At 40.5% G+C, this 21,651-nt stretch overlaps 1 protein-coding gene across 1 annotated transcript in view; it reads right to left on the bottom strand.

The window, feature by feature from the left end:
• Positions 1-890: 890 nt before the first annotated feature.
• Positions 891-21,651, bottom strand: part of KL (klotho) — a 41,569-nt gene continuing 20,808 nt past the window's right edge. The window contains exons 2-5 of the mRNA XM_007464252.1: positions 9,590-10,100; positions 8,568-8,836; positions 1,754-2,855; positions 891-1,228 (exon numbers count right to left, since the gene is read on the bottom strand). Coding sequence (XP_007464314.1) covers positions 891-1,228; positions 1,754-2,855; positions 8,568-8,836; positions 9,590-10,100 — 2,220 coding nt within the window. The remainder of the gene's footprint in view (positions 1,229-1,753; positions 2,856-8,567; positions 8,837-9,589; positions 10,101-21,651) is intronic.

Consider the following 21,651-nt stretch of genomic DNA (forward strand, 5'->3'; position numbering starts at 1 on the left):
AACATTAATCACAATGTTGCTCATAACAAGTACTTTTTCCTCCTTTCCTCCCCCTCCAGTCACTGCAGTATAATGCATTTCACAGTCGGTTTATGCTTCTTTAAGGGCCTAATATTGCGTAATTCATGCATATTTTTCCGCACACATTTAGTGAAAGTCCATGTGTGCAGGCCCTCAACAGGGACACAAAGCCCTCAAGGACCTGGGGTTTAGAGAGTGCCTCGAAATATAAAAAAATATATTTTGTACTTACATAAAATATAGAGTTCTGTCATTTGTTCTGCTAAGCCTATCATTAACCAGATATGTAAATTAATATAACAGTATTTGATAGAAACACTGCTTTAAAAGGAACATTCCAGCCGAGGGCCCTTTGTCATCTGTTCTATATTCTGCCATCTTCTTTTTCAAGGGTAACTTGGCTCAGCAGAGACCACTAGGCATATCATGGCAGTTAAGATATGGTTACTTGGGACTTAACTTTTGATTCCAATACTTGCAACATGACTTCAAGGTAAACACTGCATATAGCAATGGGCACAGACAAAAAAATTCTTAATTTTGTCATTGAATTTCTGTAAAAATGTTACAGAATGGTTCCCATTTCTCATGCTTTTGTTATAGAATGTGCTGCAGAAATGACAGCCCCTGTCAGTATTTTTTTTTAACACCCCCCTGCCAAAAAGAACAAATCCAGGCACTATTCACATTATTCAATATTTTACAATCACTTATGCTCATTTCAAAAGCTCTGTCAAATGCTACAAAAAGGTCTTCTAGAAGTCAGATATATAAAATCTACAGTTTCACAACACTGAGAAGTACAAATGGTTAACAGCTGCTGTGTGTGTACAATTATTTCAAATAAATGAATAAGAAAAATATCAAGACTATTTGTAACTTCTTCTGCCTCTCTTAGAGTAGTAAAAAATAAGAGAAAGAGAAATAATAAAAGCAAAAAATAGAAAAGCTATGAAAGCCAGTAAAGACTTTCGGGTATGAAAAAAGCTGCACTCTGTACACAGGGTGAATTCTTCTGGACAAAATCTTCCCAGAGTTTTGGGACCTGGGAAGCCATTGTTGTCAATAATTTTCCTGTAATGTTTCATGGATGGTTTGGGCTCAAACTGATTTGCAGCATAACGATACAGGCCAAACTTCGGAGCTGTGTGATCATTAAATGAATAAGCAAAGTATCCACAAAGATTGATACCATCCAATACATAGGCTAGAAAAACAAAAGGACAGGAGAAAAGTTATGAAAATATTTTGCACACAACACTTTGCTTTTACATAGCCCTGGCGCATCAGCAAAAATGTCAATACCAGTTAATAAAGCTTCAGATTTAATTAGATTTAATCAGAAAAGGCTTCTTGTATCCAAAGACAAAGAGGTAAATACATTTAACATAGTAGGTTTTACATAATTAAGCCTACTAGGATGCACTTGGGTTAAATCTTTAAGTACGTGAAGCAGTCAAGACTGCTGTGAAGCCATCTTATATGGAGGACAAGATAGTCCAGGGTTTATTCCACCCAGAGTAGGTGCGAGGGATATTCCATCTTCCTCTTTTAGCCAAACTCCTTTACCCCTGGGGAAAATACTAGCTAGCACCTGGACTTTTTCAGTGTGTCAAGGAATAGATAGCACTTTCTCTGCAGGTGATAGTGTGTATGTTTGAGAGTTTCTATCAGGTATCAGGCTCTCAGGTGACTTAACCCTCAAGAGACCGCTGTTGCGGGGACTCCTTACCTTTCAGAGCTTCGTTTATGTAATTCTTCATGTAATACACCCTCAGATTGTCTTCGGCTGCGTGCGGATCATCGTCGATGCCGTTGGAGATTATATACATGGGGAGGTCTCCGTACTTTGACTTCAGCCAATTCAGTACCTTGCGTAACCCCCAGGGCACCACGGCCACCTGACTTGGGGAGTTGAGCCAGGTGATGTCAGTCATTTCTTGCACCGCCAGGTAATCATTATATTTTACTGGATCTTCTTCTTCCCAGTCTACAAGGATGGTGGTGTAATGGCTTAAAGCCAAAAAGTCAAAGGAACCCCGGATTAGCTTTTTTTCCTCGTCAGTGAAATAAGGCAGGAGGAAATTGTTTCGCTGGTTCAGCCAGTCCCTCATCACGCGTGGATAATCCCCGGAGCCGAAAATGGGCTCGGCCAGCCAGCCAATGTCAAACTGCAAAACTCGCTCGGCCACTTCTTGGTCTTTTGGGGAGAGAGGGCAGGCCGGTTCTATCCAATCCGCCTGCAGGGCTATGGATATTTTACCCTTCTGAGAGCGCCTAAACTTCTCATCGTACACGCGCCAGGCCAACGCGTGGGCCTTCAGGAGGTGGTGCCCCGCGATATACGTCATGTTCCGCGTGGACGGCTCGTTCATCGTGATCCAGAACTTGACGTGGTGGCCGAGGTCTCGAAAGCACAGGCTGGCGTACTCTGCAAAAGCCAGGGCGGTGTGAGGGTTCTCCCAGGCGCCGTGCCGGGCCAGGGGTGGCGGCAGCCCCTGGTGCGGGGCGGCGGGGCGCCACAGGGCCACCACCGGCGTGATGTTGGCGCGCACGAGCTCACTGGCCATGCAGCGATAGTAGCGCAGAACCGTGCGGTTGACCTGGGACTGGTTCCCCAGCGGCAGGATCAGCGCCCAGTCCAGGGAGAAGTGGAAATGCGACACGTGCATTTCCCGGAGTAAGGCGATCTGGGGCCGGATGGCGGCGAAGTCAACGCAGTAGGATTTCCTCTTCTTGGTCACAACCCCGTCCACCTTAATAAGTCTTTTACTGTGGTGGACATCCCACAGGTAAACGTTGGGGTCGGTAAACTGAGACAGAGTGGTGTCCACCTGGCAAGAGGATAGTAACCGTTAGCCTCACCTGGACGGTCCTGGAAAGTCGTTCAATGCAGTTCTTTTGACAAAACCAGCCAGCAAAATAGGTAAAAACACAAACCTTTCTAGCTGAATTTTTAAACTATTTTTTCATAAAGAGGAAGTTCTTAGAGAAGAAAATATTTCCCTTTGATGGGTGCACATTTGTTTTTCCCATAGTTCTCTGTAACTCGGGAACTGTTACTTTAACGTTAAAAAAAAATCTGAATTTTTGGGGTCACTTCAGATGACAAACATTAATAATCCTCACACACCTCTGGTCTGCGTTAAGCAAGCAGAGTATTTTGGACGTTTTTCTTTTAGTGTAAGAAATCACTAATGATACGAGCCTTTCAAATTAAAAAAAAAAAAAAAAACTAGACAAAAAATGATAAAGCTTAAAACCTGAGTGAGAGTCAGAAAATGAAATGATATTTAAGATTAAATTGCGCTTCTGAAAATCACGTTCTAAATGGAGGTTTGCTCTAGGTGAAAGACATGGAAAATAAGCATAACGGTTGCCTTTTATTGGCATTAGAGTCCATAACAGAATTTAGCAAACTCATTCTGACTGATGGTAGAAAGTGATAGAGAATGTGGAAAACAATTCTGTCATCCACCCATAATGGGATATTTTAACACAGCTTTTTAAAAATTTCTGAATTATTTTTCTGTGACGATCATGACAATAATGGTTCTCAATCTCTGATTTACAAGCCTTCAAAATGAAAACATGTATTTAGGAAAGTGGACAAATTGCAAAATCAAAATCACAAAATCCTTCCTCCACATGCCAACCATGGCAGTAATGGAAACTGAAAGTTCATCCCAAAGACCCGCCACCAAAGCCAGTTTTCTCCTCAGAAATAATCCTGTTAGAATTGGTTCCTCAGTTTGACCCTCTATATAAAAGCTGGGGTCAAACTCCGGTTTTGAATCTCTAGCAGAGGTTTCCTTGCATTTTTCAGGCCTGTTGCAAATGAGCTTCTGTTTCTCTAGAGGGGTCAGTGCTGTGCTTATAAAGGAAAGTAATAAAATACAGCGTGTCAGAGGGAAATTGCTTTTTCTGGAGAATTGTCCCTTGCAGATCACCCACACATGCATTTCCTCTGATGCTGTGGGAATGCTGTCAGAAGTATTTTTCCACTGTGATGCACCCACAAATCATGTTTCCTCAGCTTTGCAAGAGAAAATATTTGCATACTCTTTGGAAGTGAAAGTGTTCATAGCTTGAAGGAATTATTTGGATTATTTTTACAGAGCTCTGAGTTGACAAAATTCGTAACTTTTCTACCATAATTGTTCCAGAACAACAGCTTTTATTCAGTCCATCTGAAAACAAACACGAGAGACTAGGGTATAATTTCTATTTATACCCTATTTCTTAAAAATACAGGACATTTATAAATGGGTGTTTAGGCAAAATTCTATATAATCTCCACTGATGTACTGACTTATTTCTTAATTAAAAAAAAAGAAAAACTAAAGTTGAACCTTTCAGAAGGTTATAATATATGTATTCAGTATATTACGGAAGAAATGTTTCCCTAACAGTGGCCAATGTTAAATAAGCTCTACGTCCCCAGTACATAGCAGGTTTTGTATTTATGAGCTATGAGCATTAGTGGTTATGGGAAAACAAACCTCTTGGCTGGGAAATTAGGCCCAAGGACAGTGACAATCCATGTGAACAAGCCTAAGATCAGACTTCAGACAGGTGGTGTTAATGAGATGTTATTTTTAAAGCTTTTCAGGTGAAATGCATGCCTCATCCATACTGGGAGTTTGAAATACTAGCCAGGAGTGAAAAGATAAATTTCAATGGTTTGAGATTCACTTATATGTAGAGAATGGACTTGAGGACACGGGGAGAGGGAAGGGTAAGCTGGGACGATGTGAGAGAGTGGCATGGACATATGTACACTACCAAATGTAAAACAGATAGCTAGTGCGAAGCAGCCACCTAGCACAGGGAGATTGGCTTGGTGCTTTGTGACCACCTAGAGGGGTGGGATAGGGAGGGTGGGAGGGAGACACAAGAGGGAGGAGATATGGAAACATATGTATATGTATAGCTGATTCACTTTGTTATAAAGCAGAAACTAACACACCATTGTAAAGCAATTATACTCCAATAAAGATGTTTTAAAAAAAAAAAGTATTGCCAGCTAAAAACACCACGATGGGTCTTGCTGTTTTTCTTATCAGCCTGTGTATTTGAATGGAGGTAGGCACCTAAGTGTATTTGTCTCACTATTCCCTGGTCTGAGCATAGTGGTAGGTACTTAATAAATATCGACTGAACGACAAAAAGAATAAAGTAAAATAAAATAAAAATGAAATTCACTTCTAATGCATTAAAAGTATAGAGACCTGCTTGTAAATTAAAACTTTGTCCTAACAAAAAACTTGTCTTTACTTTGTCAGTTAGGAAGTTAGCTTGGGAAGAGAGCCGCCACAGTAGTACAAACGCTCCAGGTGAAAAGCAGACAGAATAAAAGAGCAGTTGCAGCCTTTTCCCACTAGAGAGCTTCTAGAGGAGCTGCGGTCTGCAGAGGGTCTGTGTCTGGCTGGGTCAGCAGGGAGCGGGCCAGGCGGCTCGGCTAGGTGAAGGTAGCAGGGGCCCTGAGCTGTGCAGCCTAAAGGCAAAGCTCCAGGGCTGATGAGTGGCTGGCATTAAATCAAAGTCTAAACAACTGCCTCTAGGGAGCAGAAAAAGGAATTCTCTCCCTGTCTCCCTGCCTCTTCGCTGCCCGCCGTACTTGTCGCCTCTGATCAGAGTTCTTCTTCTCTCTGGAAGACGTAAGATGTGCTCTTGAAACGTTCTCACCACGGACCAGTTCCCAAGGCAGACACAGTCCCTGGATGGGAACAAAGCAAGAGTGAAAGGGCTCCCCACCAATGTCCCCACTGCTCCCTGAGTTCATACCATCTGCACAGAAACGCTGGCAGAGCCTTCTCTTCTCAAAAGACAAAGCTGGGAATTACCAGCCCTGGCTGGGCTGCTGTCAGAGATGGGACAGAGCACAAGCCCTCAGTGACTAGGGTCCCAGGGCCCAGCAAGAAGCAGGGCTCAGAAGAAGGTCAAGAGGTAGAAAAAGGACCAGGGACCAACCAGGATGCACTAGGGAGTGGCCTTCCCCCCTTCCTTCCTTCCTTCTTCCCTCCTCCATCACTAGCACCACCTCTGCCGCTTCAGATCCTACTTGAACCCCCGTTGTGGATCCCACTGCAGGAGAAATCAGGACGGGGAGGTTCCAAATAGCAGTGGGCTGAGGGAGAAGGGGAGATGTAGGAGGGAGGAAAACCTGGAGCCAGGAAGACAAGCTACTGGGCTCAGATATCCTTGCAAACACAGCGTTCCTTGGATGCTTTTTTTTTTTTTAACATCTTTATTGGAGTATAATTGCTTTACAATGGTGTGTTAGTTTCTGCTGTATCACAAAGTGAATCAGCTATACATACACATATATCCCCATATCCCCATATCCCCTCCCTCTTGCGTCTCCCTCCCAGCCTCCCTATCCCACCCCTCCAGGCGGTCACAAAGCACGGAGCTGATCTCCCTGTGCTATGCGACTGCTTCGCACTAGCTATCTATTTTACATTTGGTAGTGTATATATGTCCATGCCACTCTCTCACTTCTTCCCAGCTTCCCCTTCCCACTCCGTGTCCTCATTGGATGCCTTTTAAATGTAAGGAAGGGACTAAAGTCGAGACTGTCCCTAAAACTAACTGGAGGTCTGAATAAGATGTAAGAGTAATACAACTCGGCAAAAAAAGTATTAAGGATGGTGTTGATTTAAAAAAAATTTTTCTTATTTATTTATTTGGTTGCATGGGATCTTAGTTGTGGCAGGTGGGCTCCTTAGTTGCGGCTCGCTGGCTCCATAGTTGTGGCAGGTGAACTCTTAGTTGCGGCACACATGTGGGATCTAGTTCCCTGACCAGGGATCGAACCTGGGCCCCCTGAATTGGGAGCATGGAGTCTTAACCACTGCACCACCAGGTGTTGATTTATTCCCCCAAAAATCAAAGATTTCAACTTGATATTTACCAAAACAACAGCAACCCATTTCAACTAGAAGGCCTTCCCTCAGATCCAAGCATTCTTCCAAATACCTCTTTGGAACTGAAAGGTAACAGAATACGCTATCCCAAAATATGACTGTAGAAGTTCAGGGCATGCCACCCCAAAATGCCCCTTCAGTATATTGATTATTTTGAGCTACAGGTACTTGAAAAATAGCAAATGCAAGGGAAAGGCTTTCTCTGAACTCCCCTTATCTGCCTAGAGACAGATCCTCCAAAAGGAACTCAAAAGGATTGTCATAAATCCCTTTGTGGGAGTTTCACCAAGCAGGGAAGATTTATCACAGGAGAGGATATTCAAAGCCAACATCACATGCAGGCAAACTTTGTCACAAACTATCATAGTTCCCATCTATTCTTTTAAGGGCCCATTCATCTTTGCTAAAAATCATTTACTTTTCCCCTTTTCCTATTAAGATGGTATTTAAGCCTGCACTCTAAGCCACCTTGGGGAGTTACTCATTTTTCTCAGAGCATCTCCCATGTATACATGAGGTAAACATACTAATAAACTTCTGTTTGTTCTTCTCATGTTAATCTATCTCTTATTACAGGGGTCTCAGTTAAGAACTCAGAAGGGTAGAGGAAAAGTTATTTTTCCTCCCCAGCAGAACCAGTGAATTGGCTGGAAGCACCCAACATGCTAAACCCTTTGCTTGTCTGTGGATACCAAACTTTGTCTCCGTCTTGGTCTCTATTTTCACACACGGACTCTGTTCAGCAACACCTCCACTCCCTCCCCACCCTGCTCACTTACCACCATGCTCTGTTCACACTGTCAAACTATTTGCGACCCATCATTTTCCCTCAATAGACTCCTTTGAAAGCAGGGGTCGTATCTTACTCATCTTAGTGTGTACTCCCCTCAACCGAGTCCCCTCCCCCCAGCAATTAATACAGGGCTTTGTATACACTAAGCATCCAATAAGTGCTCGCTAAAGTATTCAATCAAACTCTAGAAAACAGATTCTTTTAAAGTTAGAACAATTAAAAATAATATTGAGGGCTAACTACATAGCAGAAGCTCAATAAATACTGGTTGACCATTTTGAAGAACTTCATTACCGCTGCAATTCAAAAACTGTTGCTAGTAATGGCATTCCGATCAGTGAATCACTGAGCAAGGGTTTTTCTTTCTGGAGGTATTTCCACAAGCTTGGGGGTTCCACAGTTATGCCTCAGGAGGGCTCTGCCTAATGCTCCTGCTTCAATCTCAGCAGCTCCACCGAGATCTCAGATAATGTGGAGTTCTGTTTTATATCTTGTTTATGGAAGAACTCAACAACTACTTTAAAAGGGGTTGAAAACCATGGTATTAAAAGAGAGTGTTTTATCTTTCACTATCCTATCAGATCTTAAAGATGGACATATTTTTAATCTGTTCCCCTTGGAGCTGATTTAAAGTGCAAGATGAAGCTAGGAAGATTTTTGGAGAGAAGAGTGCAGCATTCCAAATGGTGCCTTTAATGTGCTCACTAAGGAACCATGTTTGGCCTGAGGAATGGACAATGCGCCATGACAACCTAATAAGGAAGCACTACTTACTAGTGATAGGGCTTGGTGAGACTGCGGATTGGTTTTGTCAGCTGACTTACTTGAATGTAGTTGTCAACAATTCCCCAAGCAAAGTCACAGGAAAATGTCCCTTCTAGGGGTTGATTTTCAGGTAAAGGAGGGAAGCCATTTTTCTCTATCAGCTTCTGGTAGAACAAGGCTGAAGACTTCGGCAACAACTTCTTATCCTGGCTTAGAAAGTCGACGTAGAAGAGTCCACGTCTGATGCTGTAGCCTCTGTGCCACTCGAAGCCATCCATGAGGGACCACGCAGTGTACCCAATGACATCCACCCCGTCCAGCCTGATGGCTGCAAAGGAAAGAGGACAAGAGCAACATGACCCTGTGAAGGGCACTCGTCTCATGATTCAAGAGCATTTGAGGATTTTACTTCTTCAGTAAGTACAATGCTTATTGTTTGGTAAACTGATGACCCTTCTCACGATGAAAGGCTCTAAGAGAACCTAGATAACTCTACAAATATTACTAAATGTCTTCACAAATAGGCTTATCTCCAATATGTTTTTATCTGAATTTCCCTTATTTCTAGTGGGTGCTCTTTGGGCCAAGATATCTTGTTCTACTTTCTATCCTAAGCACCTATCTTTGTGTCTGATGCAGTAAATGAATTAAGTCTTCAAAGGCATGGACTACTTACTCTTTTCTTCAGAAAATACTGATATGCCTTTTTTTCTTTAATAAAAAGTGTTTTATTCAGTACAAGCAATCTGAACTGAAAAATGTGTACAGAGATCTAGATATCTTGGGATTTACTTAATCTTTAATATAATCTAAAAAATCTAGAGTAGTAACTCTGAAAGTCTAGTAATTTTAAACATTATAACCCAGTTTCTCATTTATGAAACGAGTTTAAAAAATTAATTCAAGTTCCTCAAGGTCCCAAATGAGAAAGGTGTTACATAAATGCATTCCTACTATTGCCAAAATGAATTTCTACATTCTGATTAAAAACTATAAATTCACACAGTTTATTAAGATCATCTTAAAGATTGTTTTTCCAGTGGATTCTGGCAGAAAATTAGGATTTTATCCACAATCCTACCTTTTAAGGTTTCCATTATGAATTTTTTGAGGTAATACATATATTTGGCATCATCTCTCTTGGTGGTCCCTGAAACAAACCAGCCATTTTCCACAATAAATATTTGAGGGTGGTTATACTCAAGGTCAATCCAGGAAAGGAGTTGCCTCAGGCTGGGAGATTCCAACTGACGGAACTTCATCTGAGGGTCCAACAGTTGAAAACTCAAGGTTGGTCCAAAGGAAAGAGCAAAAAAGTCGGCCGTTCCCTTGATGAACTTTTTCTCAGATTCAGTAAAATCAGGCAGAAGAGATGAAAGGTTATTCTTCATGCTCTCAGGATAGTCCCCATCAATAAATACGGGTTTGGCAAACCAGCCTAGGACAAAGTCAAGAGATTTCTGACATTCTTTGATGCTATGTTCAGTCATTCTTCGAGGACTGATCCAGTGGGAGCTCAGGGCAATGGATACCTGGCCTCCCTGAGTGGGGCGGAAAGAAGTATTGTAGAGATGCCAGATTTTGGCATGAGCCTATAAAGAGAAAAACCACGGTGAATTTATCTCTGATTGCGAGCAGAAATACAACATGTATTTGAATCCCCATTTCTAGTTGTATCTGTTTCTCATCAAGTCTAACCTAATGACTAACCCCACAATGTAAAAGTCACCTGGAACCAATAAATAATTCCAGAGGTAAGTCAGCCCACAGTGAGCTGCAACCATAACTGGAATCATTTCCAATGTTTTTCAGCAGCCAGTGGAAAAATGTGAATTTCTTGTGTTGAATACGTAGTTATTATTCATACTTTGGAAAGTTAATGAAATAAGAATTTGTTATAATATCTTACTACTTAAATGACTTTGGATTATGTACTTTTTAATTAATAGCCTTTGTGAAAAGAGCCAATCCCGCATCTGTGATTACACCAGGAATTTCTAAATAGGATTATATTTTTTTATCCTAAGAGACCGGGAGTTTTTCAAGTTGACTTAAATTGTTGGGGTCAATTTAATATTTTGTATTCATGTCTCACAACAAAAATTCTAACACATGTTCTCACAATCTTTGTTCTTCTCTAAGAAGAATCAGCGCAATAAAGAACCAACTCCGATATCTAATCTTGGCCCCCACCATCCAGTCCTCTGGGACACGGCGGGCTTCCTGCCGACCCCCGCAGGGTACAAGATACAAGCCAAGAGCAAAAACACCTAGATGCAGCTTTGAAGAGATCAGATGTCCACAGTGAATCAGCAACTCAGCTGGGTGTTTCCTGCAGCAATGAAATGGGCTTTGCTTCCATTAAATCAACTTCAGACTCCCATAAAATCTTGCTGACTTCTGATATCTTATTTTCATTTGTCTCCTTTCTATTTACAAAGAATAGTGTCTTTTTCCCTCCCGTACTTGAATTAGGTTTTTCTTTACTTTTGAATTTCCTGATTTACTCCCCCTGTTCTTCTCCAAATGCAAGAGCTGTTCATCAGCCTTTTGCTCTCCTAATATATTCTCTTGGAAAATTCCATTCTAATTCTCTGTTTGACTCACATTCTCCCAATGATCATATGCCAGTTTTCATTCCACTCCCTGGGCCTGAAGAAGCTCTTGCACTCATATGCCAAACTTCCTCTTCCTTGTTCCTTAATATTCTGCTCTCGGTTCATTTCAGTGCAGGTGTCCAAGAATGGCCTCATCACCATTCTTATGAGTTCAGCCAGATATTTCAGTGGAATCAAATAGTGCATGTCTTTCATTTTTAGTTTCTTAGTAAACATCTACTATGTTTCATTTCACGGAATGTGTTTTTTCATGACCTAAAGCAGCTACCTATATGCTAGGAAGGGAATGGAGAATAAAATATTGATCATAAGAATAGTGGCCTTTGCCCATGTGATTCAAGAAACTGGGGCTTGACTGTGCTATGCTGCTGGATTTGTGATGTGCCCCACCCTTCTCTATCTTCCTCACCTTCACCACCCTATCTCTCCCTTCCCCATTGACAAGAAATCTCACCAGTTAACAGTTAAACAGAAAAGAAAAGGGGAAATCCAGGCTGTAGTACTCACGATGTTAGCCTAGAGGACTTTGCTAATTTGGCTGATTTGAAGCCTGTGGATAGTCATGACCTAAGCCTAACAGACATACCTCTACAGGACAAGCACTAAGAGGGGGGAGTCAGGAGGCCAGGGAGAAGTGGCAGCAACCAAGAACTTCCTGATATGGGTCAGTTTTGCAGGTAGCTGAAGTCAGAGCCATACAGTAGAAACTGTCTACAATCACAGACCACTCTTCTAACCTTGAGTACTTTGACATGGCTCAGAGGAGGTCTGGCAAGGAAACGAATGACCTTGGCTATAGGGAAGTGCACACGTGGTGTTTGATATCAGATAAAATTCCTGCTCCATCACTTTTTTGTGTGCCTTTGACCACATAACTTAACCAGGGCAGGTAAAACTAACTTTCCTCTGTCTCTCACAGGGCTGTAATGAGGATTAAATGAGATACTTTACACAAAACACCTAACAGAGTTTCCACATGGTAGGGTCTCCATGAATGCTTCTTCCTTCTCTCCCTAAAGGATCAACAGAACACAAAGAAAAACACAGCAGGTAAAGGAAACACCACCTGCTGAGGAATTCAGCCCATAGCATCGATGTGATATAGTGATACGACCTGGAGTTTGGATTAGAAGAACCTCAAGTTTGGATACCAAATCCTCTGTTACCAATGTGAGCCTCAGGTACTTCTTTGAACAAATGGGAATAGCATCTATTCTCCTTCAGGGACATTGCAAGGATTAAATATGATATAAGTGAAAGTGTTTTTCAAGTGGTCAATTATTTTAGAGAAGTATAGTATAAACTTGTAGCACTGGAAAGTGTGATGATTAGTTTTATGTGTCGACTGACTGGACTGAGGGACTCCCCACATGGCTGGTAAAGCATTTGTCAAGAGTTTAACTAGCTACTTTATGGTGTTCTGCCTTGGCATCCATTTTGTTTAACTGTTTGTCCTACAGGGAACTTAAACTGACACTAGCCCCTCATGCAAGCGCATGCCCTGCCTAGATAGCAGCCCACAATCACAAACAAGTGTAAGTTCCTGAGATGACCTCCCCAATAGCCCCTGTGATCAACAGTTCTCCCATGCCTCGCAGACTTTATATGCCTTATGCACCCCTTACAAAAGACCCCTGTGGGGCTTACCAAAACCCCTCTTTTGGTTTGAATTGACCAATCTGGCCCAGGAACCCAAAAGCACTCACACACGGACCCTATTAAAGGCATAAGTCCGGGGTTCTGTCTCTCTCCCTCTCTCTGTGCTCTGCCTTAACCACCCCATGTGGTCCCTTAAGGCATGCTACGTACTTCCTCCAGGACCTGTGAGTGACAGACTTCTCTGCTTCAATTTCTCTTTTTTAAAATAGGACATCACAAGAAAAAAAAAAAAAGCTACAGACCAATAGCCCTTATGGGTATAGATACAAAAAAAATCTCAACAAAATACTGACAAAACAATTCCAGCAGCATACTGAAAGGAGTATATACCATGATCAAGTAGGATTTATCCCAGGAATGCAAGGATGGTTCAACATATGAAAATCAATCAATGCAATACATCACATTAATGGAATGAAGAAGGGGAAACCCCGTTCGATCATCTCAGTGAATGCAGAAAACGGCATTTGACAAAATCCAAACGTATTTCATGACAAAAACACTAAAAAAAAAACAGGAATAAAAGGGAACTACTGTGATGTGACAGGGGCATTACTGAAAAACCCACAGTTAGCATCATACTCAACTGCTGAAAGACTTTCCTAAGATCAGGATCAAGACAGAGACAGTGCATTGCAAGTTCTAACCAGAGTAATTAGGCAAGGGGGAAAAAAAGGAAAGAAGTCGGAAAGTAGTAAAACTATCTCTATCCACCAGTGACGTGATTCTACATAATTCTTTTGTGCTAAAGAATTCACACACACAAAAAAATTATTAGAGCTAATAAGTGAATTCAGCAAATTGCAGGATATGATATCAACATTCAAAAATCAGTCGTATTGGGCTTCCCTCGTGGCGCAGTAGTTGAGAGTCCACCTGCCGATGCAGCGGACACGGGTTCGTGCCCCGGTCTGGGAGGATCCCACATGCCGTGGAGCAGCTGGGCCCGTGAGCCATGGCCGCTGAGCCTGCGCGTCCGGAGCCTGTGCTCTGCAATGGGAGAGGCCACAACAGTGAGAGGCCCGCGTACCAAAAAAAAAAAAAAAAAAAAAAAAATCAGTTGTATTTCTATACAATATCAATGAATAATCCAAAGAGGAAGTTAAGAAAATAATTCCATTTATAATAGATACAAAAAGAATAAAATACTTAGAAATGAACTTAACCACTCTCACAACATTTATTTACACTATACTGGAGGTCCTAGCCAGTGTAGTAAGGCAAATCAAAGAAATGAAGTCATGTTGATTGAAAAGAAGAGAAAATAACTCATTCATATATAACACGATTAACTATATAGAAACCCTAAGGAATCTAAAAAAAAATAATAATAAAAACCCTAATTAGAATTAATAAGTGAATTTAGCAAGTTACCAGAATACACTGTCAAGATACAAAACTCAACTGTATTTTAATATATGAGCAACAAGCATTTGGAAAATAAATTTTAAATACAATACCACTTCCAAGAGCACTGAAACCATAAAATACTTAGGAATAATTTCACAAAAGATGTGCAAACCGAATACACAAAACAGTACTAAAAGAAATTAAAGAAGACCTAAATAAATGGAAAGAAATACCATTTTTTATTAATTTTTATTGGAGTATGTTGCTTTACAATGTTGTTTTAGCCTCCACTGCACAACAAAATGAATCAGCCAGACATATACAGATATCCCCTCCCTTTTGGACTTCCCTCTCATTTAAGTTACCACAGTGCATTAGGTAGAGTTTCCTGTGCTATGTTCAGTGTATTCCCATCAGTTGTCTATTTTATACATAGTATCAATAATGTATATGTGAGAGGGATACCATTTTTATGGACTGTAAGACTCAACCTTGTTAAATTATCTGTTCTCCCTGAGTTGATGTCTAGGTTCAACACCATCCCATCCAAAATCCCAATACAGTTTTTGTGGAAATTAGTAAGTTGATTCTAAAATGTATATGACAATTCAAAGCACCTAGAACAGTTAAAATACTCTGCAAAAGAACAAAGCCGAAGCATAATAGTCAATAGAGTGTGATATTGGCATAAGGATAGACAAATAGATCAAAGGAGAAGAATAGAGACTTTTTAAAGCCCATGGCCAGCTGATTTCCAACAAATGTACCAAGGCACTTATATGGCAAAAGGAAAGACTTTTCAACAAATTCTCCTGCAACAATTGTGAAAATATATGGAGAAAAATGAACTCAACCTTACACTGTGCATAAAAATTCATATGCGATAACTCATAGATCCAAATGTAAAAGCTAAAACTATAAAGCTTGTGGAACAAAACATAGCCTCTTGATTTTGGAGTAGGAAAAGATTTCTTAGAACACAGAAAGCATTAATCATAAAAGAAAAAATTTGATAAACTGGACATCAAGATTGAAATCTGCTCATCAAAAGTTAACAAAAAGAAAAGACAAAACACTGAGGGGAAATATTAAAAATATGTATATGACAAAAGAGTTATATCCAAGTAAATACACTATTCCTACTAATCAATAATAAAAAAGAAACCACCCCCCTCCCCACCATGAACAAAAAATTTGAACAGGCATTTCACTAGAGCATCCACACCAATGCTCAATAAGCACATGGAAAGGCGCTCAACACCAATATCAACAGGGAAATACAAACTAAAACCACAACAGTCACTCAGACTGTTCTAAATCTGTACTCTTATTAGCTGTGTGACTTTGGACACATAATCTAACTCTCTGTGCCTCTGTTTCCTCATCTGGAAAATAGGGATAACAATAGCACCTTATGTTCACATCTTTATGACGACTGAATAAGTTAATATATGGAAAGCACTTAGAACTGTGACTGGCCATTTATGTTTATTATTCAGGTGTGGTGGTAATGTCATTTGATTTATGATTTTTAAAAGATGACTGGCTGTTGTGTGGTGAACAGACTCTAGGAGGGCAAGATGGGAGGAAGAAGACCAGTTAGGGAGCTGTTGCAATGGTCCAGGCAAAAGATGAGGTTGGTTTGGACCAAAGGAGATAGTGAGAAGGGGCCAGATTTAGGCTATCATTGAAGGTGGAATCAGTAGAACTTGCTGATGAATTGGATGTTACATATGACTTGTGAGGGGAAGAATCAAGGACAACAGAGAAAGCAAAAAATACGGGACTGGGGAAGGGAAGCGATCAAGTTCTGTTTAGGTCATGGGTTTGACATCTCAGTGAAGATGCCTGGTTGGCAGCTGGGTAACTGAGTCTGAAGTTGGAAAAGACATGGACGGTATTAAGCATTCAAATGTATTTCAGAGGTGATAGTGAATGGGTCACTTTTTTTTTTAATCATTCTTTAGATTTTTAAAAAAATTGCAATGGAATAATTCTTAAAGGACTAATTTAATCCTACAAATAATCTTAATTAAATGGACTGAGACCAATGGTAAAAGAACTGAAATGCAGCCCATAAACAGAAAATCATTCAAACGGCTAATTTGTGTCTACTCCCTACCCAAAAAGAGCCCTCAAGATGTTGTTTTAGTTGTAAAATAAAGGTGCACTCTTCTGAGAAAGGTCGAAGGACTAGATAAATTTCAGAGAGCACTGGAAATTTTTTTTCCCCTTTGGCATCCTCTTACCACAAGTTCAAGAATAGTATCATGATTACACATCTAGGGACTTTCTTAAAAGTCACTGCTACCCTGGGCTGTTACACAAGTACACCAACTAGCCTAAATTTCATGACTGTAGGCCGAATTATTCCTCTTATTTCTATCAGCACAGCCCCATGGATTGTAAACTAAAGTTCCTTCAGAAAGAATTTCAAGCATCCTCTCCCAAAACAACCACGTAATAGAGCACATAAATAATTTCAAAAAAATAGGCCCCTATGACTTCTATCTACAAAAATAACCAGTAATCTCTGTGTGCAGTTCCTCAAAAGTTGCCTGGGACCTGCCTCTATCACCCAGGCCCCAACCTATGCCCAGGGCCTTATGTCCACCCTCGCTGATACCCAGTCAGAAAAAATCATGGACTTAGGCAGCAGCTGGGCTTGCCTGACTTTATTTTGTACTTCTTAGCCAATTAAATAAGTAGAATTTCTAGCTCGATCACCAAGCCTTACAGCCTCCCACAAATTAACAATTTCCTATCAATGTATATCTCATCGCTCCCCAACGCTGCTCTTTTGCTACTGTCAGGTCAATTTCTTGTTACCCCTCACCCAAGCCTGTACGTACCTTGGACAACAACCTATCAACTCTGTAATGACATTCTCCTTTTCCTCTTATCATCTCTATCCCTCCCTGCCTTCTGTTTACACTTGCCTCTTCCAAGGAGTCCCTAATTAATCCTGCTTCCTCTTACTGCTATTTTCCCATTATTCTCTGAAAAATTCTCTCTCCTTCCAAATTCACCTCCATTCTCATCTCCCCTGTGAAGGCTTGTTTGGCTCCCCACACACAGTAGACATCCCTCTCCCATTGCTCTCTGCACAAATACAGTTGGCGTAGATGTCATGCTTCTTCATAAACTGGCAGCTCTTCATCAAGACTGTACACTCTCCATCAACAACAGAGTTGACTTGAAACAATCTGAACATCCAACAACATGAGATTATTCATTTACTTATTCTTTTAGTCAAACATTTATTGAGTAGCTACTATGTGCCAGTCATAGTTCTTAGATTACTTGAAACAAATCTAAAAGGCCAACAATAGGGATTAGTTGAAATAACTCACGAATTAGGGGTTAAATGGAACAAATTAATCGTTGGCTACAAATCACTTTAATAAATTATAGTTAGCTACAGACAAATCATAAGCAGTATTACCTAATTTATGGAATCATATGCACATCTATAAAATAAATAAACATAGGACAGGATTTTGAAGAATTTGTACCAAGAGGATAATTGTTGTCATCTCTATTGAGTGGGACTATGGCCATTTTTTAATGCTGTTCTGCTTTTCTGATTTTCTAACTTTTATGTAATAAGCATGCATGCATTGCTTTCCTAATAAGAAAAATAAAATAAATAATAAAAGTAACTGAAATTTTCAAGTTTGGGGAATTTTCTGCTTCAAATTATTTACTAGATTATTTTCTAAACTGATGATGTCTGTCCCGCTTGTTTAGCTATGTTTTCATGTTTTGCACAAAGATGGATGACATGGATTGTTCCAACTAATTCTATCTCACACCATCCAACAATTACTTACTGATTTACTAATCTCCTATTGTCACACATTTCAGTTGCTCCAAAATTTCACAAACATGGAAGAACAGTTTCTTACATTTTAGCCTCATAATTTCTGGGGAAAAAAAAGTTAGGAATGCTTAAAAGATTCACAGAAAAACAAAATTATTAATACAGAAAGTCTAGTAACTGAGATTTATTTTTGACCAAATGATCCAGTTCATTACATTATTCTCCATCAAAATGTTTTTGACCAAGTTGTAGTTCATCAGATCATCTGGAATTCACCCCAAAACTCTAAGATCCATGTATTAAGCCAAACAATTAGGATCTCTTTTCTAGCCTGGGCCACATTTGGGGTAAGTGGTATAGGGGCAACAAGCATTTAAAATATCCTCATAGTGGAATGTGGCTGGTGCTTGGGGAGGGCAGTGGAGTATCTAACCATGGAAATTATGATTAAAGGCACAGACATAAGAATGTATTCAGTGTTGTGAAAATAATGATACTAGCCTAATTAGAGAAAGGGTTTAAAACTTTGTGGCTTTTGACATATAAGTTTACAATAGAAAGTGTGGGACCAGAATATGAAAACTTTTGAATGCAAAATTATTTGGATTTGATAGAATAGATCATAACAGGTGAGCATAAACTTCTGAGACAATGAGGATCAAAATCACACAATCAAAATCATCTCTTGCAGAATGGATTAAAATGTGAACAACTGGATGCTGCAAGTTGGAACGCTACTGCCAAAATGTAGGTATGATTAAGGTCCTGGACAAAGGTGATGATTACTGGAAAGTGCTCTCACATGCGCATGTGTGTAGTGAGAGAGAAAGACTGCCCTCCTCAAAGGGAATGGTGATTTGCAAGTCCTATTCCCAAAGTCATTGGAGCTCTTCCCCAATCCTGTGACCCACCCCAGTGCCCTTCTAATAAAGTCCCTTTTCCTCTTTAACCTAGTTTTAGTTGGGGTTGGTCATTTGCAAATATAGAATTCCTAATACACATATACCCAAGTTTGAGATTCTGTAAGAACTCACTCAAAGGAATGCTTTTACAACTAGGCAAGATACAGATCAAGGTAGATTTTTTTTAAAATCATGGTGTAGTTTTGGAGTTTTGTTACTTATGATCATTTTGTCCGGATTTTTCCAAAGTAGGTTACATAAAAGGCCTTACTCATTCATTTTTGAATAAAAAGTTCCTTCAAATGAAGTAAAAATTATTTCATAACTCACTCTTGGTAAATACATCAATAAATCAGAGATTAGGTTTCTTGCCTCATTAATTTATCTGTACAGGACTAATCAACATCAGTTAAATCATTCTATTTAATACTAAATCATGCTGCTATGAAAATCCTTCCAAATCATTTATGCTAGGTTGTTAACAAAATATCTGGCTGTGACCAGAATCCGTCTGGTCCATTAATCACAACGTTATCGGAGACACAGAGGGGTTCCAATTCCTGGTTTTTGCACCTGTTTTTCTAATAGCAACAAAATGAGAGCCGAGAAAGGAACAGGGAGGGAGACATCAGGCTAGATGAGAAAAAGGGACAAGAAGATAAAGGACTCAGGTAAAGGATGTATTCCCAAGATCAGCCAAAGCATCCTAAGTTTCATCAGTCAACCAGGCTCTTTTCAGTAAACATCTATCACTATAATTGCCAAAGTAATTCTGTAATACCCTCATGAAACGGCTACTCTCTGATTTCAACAAAATTGAGAAAAGTGTTTTTCTTCCATAACAGTCACCTTTACTTTCTAAATGTTTACTTCTGCCTCCTCACCTAATTCTCCTGCTTTGACTTATCAACAGCAGATGCCAACCATCTGACTCTCTCTGAGACTTTAAGATGATTTCTCAGTTCCCAGGCTCATTCATAGCTCTTTGCTTTGGAAATAACTCAATTTCCCTTGCAAGAGAGAACACTTTTTGCGTGAAGAAAAAGTGACATGTGGATGTGTGAGGTCTTCTACGTTGTCAGACAGGATAAGATTACAGGAATAGGAAATATGTTTTATGGAATAGCCGATAATAGAAAGTAATCTGCTTGCCCCTCTTTCCCCCCTTTTCCCATTTGCCTTATGTGGTAGCAGTTTCTACATGGTCTTAAGTCAAAGTTTTTCACACCACAGATTCTAGCTGTGAAATCGAGTTATGTATAGCCACAGAAATTTTGAAAATGGAAATAAAATAGAACTAATTCTATTCAGAGTGCACCGCATGTCGTAAGGGTAAGTATTGTTTTGTGAGACTTCTGTTGTGTATGTGTCAACACATAAGATGCCTTTCTTACTGTCGGGGTCAAGTTCAGAAAAGTTTGAAAGTCGGTGATCTATGTTAAGGGCTATTTTCATTCTGCAAGTATTTATTGAGCACCTACTATAGGCTTGGCCCAGTTCTGGCGCTTAGGGATCCAATAGTGAACAAGTCAGACAAAAACCTCTGCCCTCATGGAACTTCCATCTCAGCAGGAGGAGAGAAAAAAAACAACAAACATAACAAACGTGAACTAAAAAGCATGTTAAAAGATGGTAAGTGGTGTGAAAATAAGGGAACAAAATAAGGGAGCCCTGGATGCCAAGGAGAGGAGATGCCATTGCTTTTGGTAGCACTCACAGGAGTCTTTATTCTCCTTTCATTGAATATGCCGTAGTTTTTGTTTTTGTTTTTGTTTTTTTTTTTTTCCCTTGCGTTATGCGGGCCTCTCACTGTTGTGGCCTCTCCCATTTGCGGAGCACAGGCTCCGGACGCGCAGGCTCAGCGGCCACGGCTCACGGGCCCAGCCGCTCCGCGGCATGTGGGATCCTCCCGAAACGGGGCACGAACCCGCGTCTCCCGCATCGGCAGGCGGACTCTCAAGCACTGCGCCACCAGGGAAGCCCTATGCCGTAGTTTTAATCTTTTCATTTTCCATCTCCATAGGACAAAATCCATATGTGCTCCTATTAGGCGAGAATCATTTCCATTAACACCTACCCTTATAGAACTTAAAATACCCTGATCCACAGTAAACAACAAATCTAAAAAAGACACACTCCCTTCTGCACCCACACAGAGTCAGAATCAGAGAATACGATTAACCCAGGCAGGCTGCTCAGAGGGACGTCAGTAATCCTTCTGCCCCATTTCCAAGTCTAAGAAAATTTTTCCTTAGTCTCCTTTTGTGATCTTAAATAATCCCCGAAGATTATTCTTTATCACAAAAAAAGCTGGTCAGCTTGGGCTTTGGTGGGATTCATTTACAAATGTTCATCAAGGGTGTTAATTAACACGCATAAGCCTCTTTGGCCCTGCAGTGTTGAGCAACTACTAAATCCAAAGAATGAGCTTCTGTCTGGGGGTTGCATAAGGAATCGAAGACTGCCTTTTCAATAGCCACTATTATGCCAGAGGCTGTGCGTTTGTTTTTGTTTTGTTTTTTAATTGCTCTTCTAGGGTCTTCTCTTCTGAAGCTAAAAACCAAACCCAAGAAATTCGTGTTCACACATTTCATCTGCAGTACCTATGAACTCGGTGAACTCCTCTCTTCTCCAGGCCCCCAGAAAGTGCTTCTTGAGCCAGGAAGGGGTCCTCTACTCCCAGTAAGTCTGGGGTGCTGGGAGAAGCATTTTAAATGGGGGTATTCAGGATGTGCCTCATTTGAGAATGTGGCTTTTGAGCATAGGCTTAAAGGAGGTGAGGGAGCTGTGG

The sequence above is a fragment of the Lipotes vexillifer genome, unplaced genomic scaffold, assembly GCF_000442215.2.
Source record: "Lipotes vexillifer unplaced genomic scaffold, Lipotes_vexillifer_v1.1 scaffold120, whole genome shotgun sequence".
In the NCBI taxonomy this organism is placed as follows: Eukaryota; Metazoa; Chordata; class Mammalia; order Artiodactyla; family Lipotidae; genus Lipotes; species Lipotes vexillifer.